This window comes from Hypomesus transpacificus, chromosome 14 (assembly GCF_021917145.1).
Source record: "Hypomesus transpacificus isolate Combined female chromosome 14, fHypTra1, whole genome shotgun sequence".
Lineage (NCBI taxonomy): Eukaryota > Metazoa > Chordata > Actinopteri > Osmeriformes > Osmeridae > Hypomesus > Hypomesus transpacificus.
In genome coordinates, this window is record NC_061073.1 from 3,222,420 (window position 1) to 3,233,014 (window position 10,595).

General features: G+C 40.5%; 2 protein-coding genes across 3 annotated transcripts; one reads left to right on the plus strand and one right to left on the minus strand.

The window, feature by feature from the left end:
• Window positions 1–1,998: 1,998 nt before the first annotated feature.
• LOC124476229 lies at window positions 1,999–4,235 on the plus strand. The gene is made up of 6 exons (XM_047033173.1): window positions 1,999–2,447; window positions 2,590–2,635; window positions 2,990–3,081; window positions 3,187–3,297; window positions 3,378–3,645; window positions 3,778–4,235. The coding sequence occupies exons 1-6, from the start codon at window positions 2,014–2,016 to the stop codon at window positions 3,991–3,993; spliced, it is 1,167 nt and encodes a 388-aa protein (XP_046889129.1). The 5' UTR covers window positions 1,999–2,013; the 3' UTR covers window positions 3,994–4,235.
• A 57-nt stretch (window positions 4,236–4,292) lies between these two features.
• Window positions 4,293–8,683, minus strand: LOC124476227. Of its 2 annotated transcripts, XM_047033169.1 has the most exons (14): window positions 8,535–8,683; window positions 8,307–8,382; window positions 7,908–8,167; window positions 7,650–7,727; window positions 7,409–7,479; window positions 7,034–7,146; window positions 6,640–6,843; window positions 6,173–6,259; window positions 5,713–5,972; window positions 5,493–5,621; window positions 5,208–5,348; window positions 4,983–5,039; window positions 4,716–4,842; window positions 4,293–4,604 (listed from the first exon to the last, which is right to left on the minus strand). In XM_047033169.1, the coding sequence occupies exons 1-14, from the start codon at window positions 8,643–8,645 to the stop codon at window positions 4,375–4,377; spliced, it is 1,944 nt and encodes a 647-aa protein (XP_046889125.1). In that variant the 5' UTR covers window positions 8,646–8,683; the 3' UTR covers window positions 4,293–4,374. The 2 variants fall into 2 exon arrangements, with proteins under 2 accessions (XP_046889125.1, XP_046889126.1); XM_047033170.1 differs by lacking the exon at window positions 4,983–5,039.
• Window positions 8,684–10,595: the final 1,912 nt, after the last annotated feature.

Below are 10,595 nucleotides of genomic sequence, written 5' to 3' on the forward strand. Positions count from 1 at the left end.
GAAACCTACTCTGCAAAACAGGGCATTTTCAGCGGACTAAATCTTGTAAAAAAACTCCACGCGCTAGCAAACTGTTCTCTCATTGGTACGATTTTAATGCGGCTTAATAGGCTGTTGCTTTTTTTTTTAAAGGTGTGGGTTAGTGGGGGTGCGTGAACCCAGTCGGCATGTAGTAGGGGGTGCGTTATGGAGAGAGATATGTCTCAAAAGTATTAGTAAATGCAAGTACCATGATCCACAAATATTTCACGATTTACAAATGTGTTTTGCGATCCACAAAAACAAAATTCTAACTCGTGATTTGTAAGTTGGCATTTACATAAATGTGCTATGATTTGTACACATAGATGTCCATTCGTAAATATATCGTTTGTAATTTCTTAAAATACTTAACATTTCGTGCGTGCATTTCTCATGGTCTGTCATTTGTAAATCTACAATTCGCGTGTGAAGTGTTGAATCTGCATTTGTGGATCGCCCAATACACGCGTGCAAATCCTTCTTCCTATGACGTAATTTTGAGACAATCTTTTCGGTCTTTTGCGATCCACACACAAATGGCTTTCTGATTCACAAATGCAAGCCTCCCCCCCCCCCCCCCCCTTCGACAGTGCCATCCTATCCGGTAGGTGGCAGTGTTGTCCTCTGCCTTGATGGTTGTACGCCAGCGCGTTCAAGGATTTTGCCGCCTTCAGGGCGCTTTCAGATTCTTAAAGCTATGGCTGGACAAGGATCGACTCCTGATGGTGTGCCTTCGACAGTAAGTAAAAATCGCTTGAAAATGCCTTACTCGCTTAACAGCGAGATAGTAAGCCAGCTAGTTAGCTAATGAAATGTGTAACTTTGCTAAGAGAAGTGATTGTAATTGCTGGATTTGTGATAGTGATTGTAATTACATTACCTTACTACTTTGGTTTTTGTTAATTAGCTAGCTACTGTTAGCTGTACCAACATAAACAATGGAGCTAGTTAACTAACTAGCTTTCGACAGTGAAATGATAGGCGGCAGTGTTGTTCGATCAGCCAGTGAGCAAGTTACACCTGGGCTGCTACGCTGCTGTCATGGAAGCTGACAGAAGTCAACAAACGGGATGGGTATGTGCTATGCAATATCAGTAAAAGCGATGTGCAGACTAGTCCCTGTGACTAACAGGTCCGTGTACTTTGCAGCCAACGGATTTTCGTTTACTGTAGCATTTCTTAAAGAAGATATGCAGCAGCAATGAAAGAAAGTAACATCGACCTGTACACATCTTGTATTGCTGCACACCAAATTACAGCTTACTTTGATATTTGAGTATGTAAATACGCTCTCAAACCGTACGTGTAGCATTGCCTTCAGCAGCGTCAAACTGACATTTCTCCATTGAAAGTGGTTGGGTAGACGATAATGGGACCCCCTGGCTAACTGCTAAAATCAGGAAAGTAACATTTCTAGGCATATCCTGATTGGATTTCAAAACCAGAATGTTATAATATATGTGTGTATCTATATATATTAAAAGTACAATGCTGTGACAACAACGTTTTTAATTTGTATTATAGAGCCAGTGTCACAATGTCATAAGTACCAGTTTAACTGTAGCTCATGTATCCTGATGGATGTACTGAGTACTTTTCTGCCGTGGACTCTCTTCTATAGAATTTAAATTATTGTTGCACTTTGCATGCTGCTGCCCTTTAGTGAATGTTAATTTTGGTTGAAAAGATTGACCTTGGTTTAAAAGCCTGACTTCTCACCAGACATTTCCTGTTATATTCGCTTTTTAGGAAATTTTAAGACAACACGTTCTGGATAGACTGCTCAGCAGAGTGACACATGCACTCCAGCAAACACCACTTGATACAGACTATCTGGAATTTTTATGTAGACAGGAAATGGTTTTCCTCAACGTTATGTCACACCATATTCCGGTGTCCCAGGAAGTTACAGAGAAGTTAATGGAGTTATGCAATGCACTTCAAAATCAGAGAGAACATCAGCAACGTCCTCCCACACCAGTCCAACTTGACATGCAAAGTGGATGTGAACGACCAAAGATAACAATATGTGTTGAATATCTAAGGCATCTACTGGAACTTGGACTGCCAGTGGTGACAATTGCAAGTTTAGTCGGGATTTCTCGTGCTACACTGTACAGAAGAATGGCTGACAACAACCTCTCTGTCAGAGGAATGTACAGTGCCATGACCGATGCAGAAGTAGATGAACGTGTCTCTGAAATAAAAGAGAGGATGCCGCATGCAGGGTACAGATTAGTGAAGGGTACTCTGAAGGCACAAGGACATCGACTCCAGTGGCTTCGTGTGAAAGCATCAATGCATCGTGTAGACAGCGTTGGGATACTGTCAAGAATGACCCAACTGGGATGTGTTATCAGGCGAACATACTCCGTGCCATGCCCCAAGTACCTTGTGCATATAGACACCAATCACAAACTCATCAGGTAACCTGTGTTCTTGTGCTTAATAAGGTGGACTAATTTATGCATGTTCGACAGATGTTTTATAACGAACATACAAAACTGAAAATAGCACCCGAGATGTTGTCACCTTTTTCTAAGGATTGTTCTTTTCACTGTCCATCAGGTACAACATAGTTATTTTTGGTGGAATTGATGGCTTTTCACGTAAGGTGAGAGTAACCTTCAATTTCACATAATGAGCAGCTCAATGTTAAGATAATCATTGGACTAACAACATACACTGCTTCAGCTCAGATAAAAGTTTTATTACCACAAGATATTAAAATCAACCAAGATTGAGTAAAACATTTCCTCTGCAATTTTGTCTGTTTACATTTGAGAGATCTTGTCAAAATTGATGTCATTGAAGATTTCAGTTATACTTGTACTATACATGTTCTATTCATCAGTTTCACCATGTAAGGGTATGCAAGAGAGTTGTGACACTCCACCATTATTTGGGTTGAACTACATTTTTTTGTATTCGCAATGATGGTACGTACAATAATTGTGTATGTCTACAGATTATGTACCTGAGGGCTGCAAACAATAATCGGTCCGACACCACCTTAGCCTTCTTCAGCCAGGCTGTTCAGGATTTTGGATATCCACTCAGGTAAATTTGTAACTCAGGTCAGGTGCTGTGTTAATGATTTGTTACCCAAAAAAAGCCTGTCTTGTTCCAAAGGTCCATTATTTGTGTTTTGGTCAATGTCTTTAGAGTGCGAGCAGATCAAGGGGGAGAGAATGTTGGTGTTGCCCGTTTGATGTTTACCGTGCGTGGACCAGACAGTGGCAGCTTTATAGCTGGAAAAAGTGTCCATAACCAAAGGTATACCTTGTCTTAAATATTTTAGTAAGAAGACAGAACTACTTAATGTGGCTAGCAGATATATATTTTGTTTTCAACAGAATCGAGAGACTTTGGCGTGACATTTGGATGGGGGTCACCAATGTGTTTTACCACATTTTCCACATGCTGGAGGAAGAGGGCCTCCTCGATCTAAGCAATGCCACGCATTTCTTTTGCCTTCACTATGTTTTTCTGCCATGTCTTGAAGTAAACCTAGATGTGTTTAGAGAAGGATGGGACAATCACTCTCTAAGAACGGAGCAGAACCTCACACCAAACCAGTTGTGGGAGGTTGGTCAGATGCAACATCCCATTCCAAATCCAGAGGTATCATTGAACATGAATTATTTTTGCTTATATTCCTTTCTCTTTATATGCAAATAGATACTGCAATACACAATGGTTTACTATAGGAAAAAAAATGTCCCTTTCTACATGTTTTTTCTTCCAACTTTTAAGGAGATGAACATCCCTCAGATTGATTGGGAGGAAAGTGGGGAGGTCCCAGACCCACATATTGGAGTGAATGTTCCTCAGCTGGGGAGCCCACTCACTCCTGAGCAACTGGCTGCATTACAGCACCACATTCATCCTCTGCAGCCTTCAGAATCCAATGGTATTGACATATATATGACAACCGTGCAGTATGTTGAAGGATTGCTGCAGGAACGTTAAGATGCTACTTTCATGTGAAAAATAGAAATCCTCAAAAAAAAATTGGTTGATCAGATATTTATTTTTCTTTCAAGTTTTCAACACAAAAACAGAACACGTAACCCAAGTTCAGAAACCCTCACAAATGATTTTTTTTTTTGGACAGAAATGTAATCCACAGTACCTTGATTTCTTTCTGTATTGAGGTGTGTTGAAAAGTATAACGTAGGGTGATTAGTCAAAAAATAAATACTCCAAAATAGAACAACTGACCATCACTTACTCAGTATGTGCTAGCTATGTTGTGTTACGCAAGCGCAGCAGAGAAGGCCATTCTTCATTCTGCATTCTTTTCAAAGTGTCACAAGCAAAATAAAATGTTTTTTTAAGTTGTTCACCTTATTACACCAGGCCGAACCCACTCTCAACAGACTGTAGACATATAATTAGATCCGCTTTTAGAGCGGAGTACCTGGTGTAGTGATTAGAGATACGTAAACGCTCATAGCAGGTGCTCGAGGTTGGTAGGTGGTTACGACCACATGAGTTCACAATTTCTAACTTGAGGGTATTGGATGGCACCTCCCAACCGACCCAGAACTTCAGAAGCTGCCGCAAAATGTCTGGGGATGCTAAAGCAATACAACAAAGATTATTACATATGGTATTTATATTTATGAACATGATTTGATGATTGTCTGCTAGATATTTGTATATTTAGATATATGTTTTAGAACTTGTACCCTCTTCAACGAAGGTTCGAAGAAATCCAGAGATGAGGCTGACTTTGCCATCTGAGATTTCACTGTCACTGTTGTCACTGTCATCTGTTTGTTTCGATGGGGGCCATGTGATGGACTCTAGGACCATCTGACAAGTGGGGAAAAACATTATTCCATGTAACATTTATAAAGAAGTAATCATATACATTGCTCATAACAATTAAGGGAACACTGAAGTCATCGGGTCTCAATGGACTAAATAGAAGAGAAAGGGTGCCAATGGCGGACCTGCCAGCCAATCCTGGTGTTGTCTGGCGAATGCCAATCAAGCTGCACGATGCTGGGCTGTGAGCACAGGTCCCACCGGAGAATGTCAGGCTTCATTGATTCAATCGCTTATGCTTCCTAACTGGACAGATTGATGTCTCTGAAGTTTAATTGACTTGGTGTTGTACTGTGATGATTACGTGTTCCCTTAATTTTTTTGAGCAGTGTAGTTACTTGTCAACTTACTTGGGAGGTGAGTTTCACAACAGACTCTCTGGGGAACAATAGGGGAGCAACATCTGGTCGACAGGCAAGTAGTGGCCAAATTCCAGTGTCCTTCAACCCCTTTCTGATTTGCTTTATTTGAGCATTTGATCTGCCAAGTACCTGTGAAATATTAACTTTTAAATTCAAGTTGGATAATTGTACATTCATTTTGATTAATAAATGATGCAAAGCGCAAGGAATTACTATAATATGGCTTATGGGTTAAGATATTTAAAAAAGGTTTTTCAGAGAAATACAAATTACAGCATGAGAAAGCAGCTGCTGGAAGAGTAGTAGTCTGTTTGTCTCCTTGGTTGGCACCGGGAAATACCACTCCAGACAAAGGTTGGTTACTCGTGAAGACTCTTCTTCACCCAATTCTTCCTTCAGCAACTTCAACAGAGTAAAATTAATATACACATCAGTTTGTGGACATGAAACATGAATGACGCTGATCTTGTGACAGAAGTTATTCTTTACTCACCAGACCGATGGTTTCCCTGTGGTCTATATCTGAGCAGTCCTCTAGGCAGAGCGATGATGTGGCCGTTTCCTTTGAGCCATATCTCAAGGAATCCACCACTGCCAGACTAAGCCCTGACAGAGTAGGACCGCCATGAATTGCGGAGTGGCCAATCATCCTACCAGCCATAAGGAACAGGTCACTGTCAATGAGGGCTGCGGACAAGGCAGGCACAAGGTGGTCTGTTTGTCCTTCAAACATTGTAGTCACTGCAGCATTTCCTGAACCATTACAGATAAATACACAAGCAAATCAAAGTTAATTGAAGAACATGACAGGTACTATAAGGACAGTTTGAAGAAACACATTTGAGAAATTTAGTGTCAGGAAATGTGTTTACACTGGTATCCCTATCTCGCTCCAGCCTATTAGTTTATGTTTGAATAGCACTAAATGCCAAATGTTAGTGAAAAGTACAAACCCAAGTTCAGTTTAAACCCATGTTTTAATTTGGAAATGGTTGATGACAGGGTATGTCTAGCAACCCCCACACCAACTGCAGCATCCCCTGCAATAAAAACACTTATGTGAGACAAGTATTTTACTTCCTTCTCTAACAAAATGTTCATATTTTGTCACTCTGCTCTTCAAAATCATCCACATACTGGTTAAAATAAAAGTAAATGTAAACACAGATGTGTCATTCTGAAATAGATATAGTTAAAGACCATGGTACTAACTCATCACATACAGTTTGGGAAATGTCCCAATTCATATGTGATTTGAAGTTGCTGGATTTACTGTACAACTATCATGGGGTCATTACAGAAATTTGATACAACATAGGCATGATTTCCATGGGCAGTGCATAAAAAAAAACGTATTAATGCTGATTGCACTTTAACATATAGAATGTTTAATTAATGTGTTACATCTATCAAACAATACCTAGAATGCGGCACTTGAAAGGTGCTGTCCATTGGCTCTTTTGACGCATTTCTTTGTAAAAAGAAACAAGGGCACTGTCCCGCTCCTCATCATCATCCCTGGCATCCAGTGACAGCAGTAGAGATGGCTGGTGTTCTCCTCCTTGCCTCAGTTCTTGTAGAAACAGCCGCATGGCTTCTAGGGGGGTATCTGCTGTTTTCCATGCTTTTTGTGAGACAAGGATGGAATGCGTGTAATTATACTACACTGATCATGAACAGTTTCATTTCCAAACAGGATATACAAATGTTGGATTCATGTAAGGATTTAGCTGACATGATGATTGTATGAGCAGTTGATCAGGTCCAAGAAAGCTTTAGTGTCTCCCTATATCACAATAGTCTTGCTTTGTTACCTGTTGCTAAAGAAGTTGTTAAACGAAGGGCTGATCGAGCCACAGAGGAATCTGCAGATGAAGGGCCTGGAACCTCCATATCAGGCTCCACAATTGTGTTGTTGCAGAAGGATCTTACAACAAAAGGGACATAACACAAAACATTATGGCACATGTCAATACCACAGTAATTGTGTAGAATAGCTTGGATCCTCTTTTGTTACCATACATTGCTTACCATAAAATCCTTTCACAACCTTAAACCTTTAAAACACATTTTATTCACCAAGCACAATTGTTTTATGTGCCATTTCTGTTTGTACACTTCCTATGCTATAGCTGGAAAATAAATGCTTTCACATGTGATACTGCATTAAAATTAACAAGTTGTTTTACCTTTCTGCACAAACACTGGCATGAAGAGGGAGCACTGAAGTAGGAAATACTTCTTGGCATATAGGGCACACCTGTACAGATGACAATATTGACAAATAGGAAACCATATATTCAACATCACTTACAACAGAAAACACTGATGACAACAATTATAAAAAAAATTGATAAAGATTTATAACAAAGTACATTAATCGCCATTTTCCATAGTTTGTTTCAAGTAGGTAAATTTGGCAACAGTTACCCCTTGCTCCTCTGAAGTGCCAATGGCATCATTCTCCTCCTCATTCTCCTCCTCTATGACCGCCACACCACTCTGCTCCTGTTAGCAATGTTGTTGAGCCATGTTACACAATGTAATTGTTTAAATAGTGCACATAATACGTAATACAGTGTAAAGATCAATTAACACTGTTGGATTGTGCCCAATTGACATTGTGATTGCAATTGACATTGAAACATCTTATCAACATGACATCCAATCACAGATCACACAACTCACCTCTGTTGTTGGTTGGCAATTCTCGGCATGAAGTGCCAACATTTGCAGGGGCATGGTTGTATTGCAAGTCAGGCAAGGCACCTGTGGCATCCTTGCAAATTCTGCTGCATTGTAAGGAAGTGGCTCTGTGTCCAACTCCTCTTGCAGAGGAACCAAAAAGAGGACATTTTTCCCATTGTTTGATGCAGTGCGAAGCTGCCGGACAGAGTAGCCTTCTGTGTCCATGGGGACGATAGAGAGCTTCCTTTGGCCACTGCCTCCTAAATCATAACATAAAATGATGTCAGTATGACAACAATAGTGGAAAAAAATGTCACACTGCTCTCTAACAGCCACACCAGCAGTAAGCATAAGGGCTAACCATCAGTGCAAAAAAGATCTTGTTTCTGTGAACAATACCTGTTGCCTTGAAAAACATCCACCTTCCTTCAAGGGGGCGGAGTTTCAAAAACTCCTCTTCTATCAGTGACACTATCTAAAAAGACATCAAAATCACAATAAAGATGTTGAGTTCTAAGTGGCATCCTCTGCAATGGACAAAGGGGCAGTGAAATCAATAATATATCAAATGAGGCCTACGTAAATGTCATTATTATTTCATAGCAACATATAAAATCAAATTAAGACCTCTTTATGGCTGCTGTCCTCTGGCACTGACACCATTCGTTTTCCTAGCCCTGTCTGGGCTAGCTCGAGCTCCTTAGAACCTGTGGGGGTCCGATTGGTGGGTCCTGACATTACATTTATTTGGAGGTCAAGGTTTTTAACAGGAACAGACCGGGGAGAGCTGGAAAACCGTCCTTTCCCTCTTTTGTTTGTTTTTGATAAAAACATATTTGGAAACTGCCTACAAAAGGAGACAAACAAGATAGCATTTACAAGAATAATGGAACTCTCATTTTTATTTATAACAGAAATGTAGTTGTTTCCCACTGGATGGCCATATTGTCTTAAAGTTTGCCATCTTCAGTCTTACCTCTTTAATGACTGGTTAACACTTGAAGTCATGGTGGGCGTGGTGGGGGTCTGACAGATACCGTTAGTTGTAGTTGGGGAGTTGGGGAGGATGCCGGGGTGTAGAGCTGGAGGAAGGCTATGAGAGGTATTGGCTGCCCTAGTCAGAGCAGTCAACAATGCCTGAGCCATGTTCTCCACCATGTTCTGTTATTTAAAATATGGTACAAATTCCCATTCAAAATGTTGTTACAAAGAGATATGGAATCATTATCTTATATCGAACACTGCCGCCTATCATTTCACTGTCGAAAGCTAGTTAGTTAACTAGCTCCATTGTTTATGTTGGTACAGCTAACAGTTGCTAGCTAATTAACAAAAACCAAAGTAGTAAGGTAATGTAATTACAATCACTATCACAAATCCAGCAATTACAATCACTTCTCTTAGCAAAGTTACACATTTCATTAGCTAACTAGCTGGCTTACTATCTCGCTGTTAAGCGAGTAAGGCATTTTCAAGCGATTTTTACTTACTGTCGAAGGCACACCATCAGGAGTCGATCCTTGTCCAGCCATAGCTTTAAGAATCTGAAAGCGCCCTGAAGGCGGCAAAATCCTTGAACGCGCTGGCGTACAACCATCAAGGCAGAGGACAACACTGCCACCTACCGGATAGGATGGCACTGTCGAAGGGGGGGGGGGGGGGGGGGAGGCTTGCATTTGTGAATCAGAAAGCCATTTGTGTGTGGATCGCAAAAGACCGAAAAGATTGTCTCAAAATTACGTCATAGGAAGAAGGATTTGCACGCGTGTATTGGGCGATCCACAAATGCAGATTCAACACTTCACACGCGAATTGTAGATTTACAAATGACAGACCATGAGAAATGCACGCACGAAATGTTAAGTATTTTAAGAAATTACAAACGATATATTTACGAATGGACATCTATGTGTACAAATCATAGCACATTTATGTAAATGCCAACTTACAAATCACGAGTTAGAATTTTGTTTTTGTGGATCGCAAAACACATTTGTAAATCGTGAAACATTTGTGGATCATGGTACTTGCATTTACGAATACTTTTGAGACATATCTCTCTCCATATGCAAGCGATTTTTACTTACTGTCGAAGGCACACCATCAGGAGTCGATCCTTGTCCAGCCATAGCTTTAAGAATCTGAAAGCGCCCTAAAGGCGGCAAAATCCTTGAACGCGCTGGCGTACAACCATCAAGGCAGAGGACAACACTGCCACCTACCGGATAGGATGGCACTGTCGAAGGGGGGGGGGGGGGGGGGGGGGGAGGCTTGCATTTGTGAATCAGAAAGCCATTTGTGTGTGGATCGCAAAAGACCGAAAAGATTGTCTCAAAATTACGTCATAGGAAGAAGGATTTGCACGCGTGTATTGGGCGATCCACAAATGCAGATTCAACACTTCACACGCGAATTGTAGATTTACAAATGACAGACCATGAGAAATGCACGCACGAAATGTTAAGTATTTTAAGAAATTACAAACGATATATTTACGAATGGACATCTATGTGTACAAATCATAGCACATTTATGTAAATGCAAACTTACAAATCACGAGTTAGAATTGTGTTTTTGTGGATCGCAAAACACATTTGTAAATCGTGAAACATTTGTGGATCATGGTACTTGCATTTACGAATACCTTTGAGACATATCTCTCTCCATACATATCTCTCTCCATATTAT

What these genes read in the sequence shown, in the direction of transcription:
- LOC124476227 (XM_047033169.1), bottom strand. Translation starts at nt 8,645, where the DNA reads ATGTCAGGACCCACCAATCGGACCCCCACAGGTTCTAAGGAGCTCGAG. An exon ending in ATTGCCAACCAACAACAGAG is followed by an intron (nt 7,728 to 7,907) that starts GTGAGTTGTGTG and finishes CATTGCTAACAG; the next exon opens with GAGCAGAGTGGTGTGGCGGT. An exon ending in GCACTTCAGAGGAGCAAGGG is followed by an intron (nt 7,480 to 7,649) that starts GTAACTGTTGCC and finishes TCATCTGTACAG; the next exon opens with GTGTGCCCTATATGCCAAGA.
- LOC124476229 (XM_047033173.1), top strand. Translation starts at nt 2,014, where the DNA reads ATGCAAAGTGGATGTGAACGACCAAAGATAACAATATGTGTTGAATAT. An exon ending in AAAAGTGTCCATAACCAAAG is followed by an intron (nt 3,298 to 3,377) that starts GTATACCTTGTC and finishes TGTTTTCAACAG; the next exon opens with AATCGAGAGACTTTGGCGTG. An exon ending in ATCCCATTCCAAATCCAGAG is followed by an intron (nt 3,646 to 3,777) that starts GTATCATTGAAC and finishes CCAACTTTTAAG; the next exon opens with GAGATGAACATCCCTCAGAT.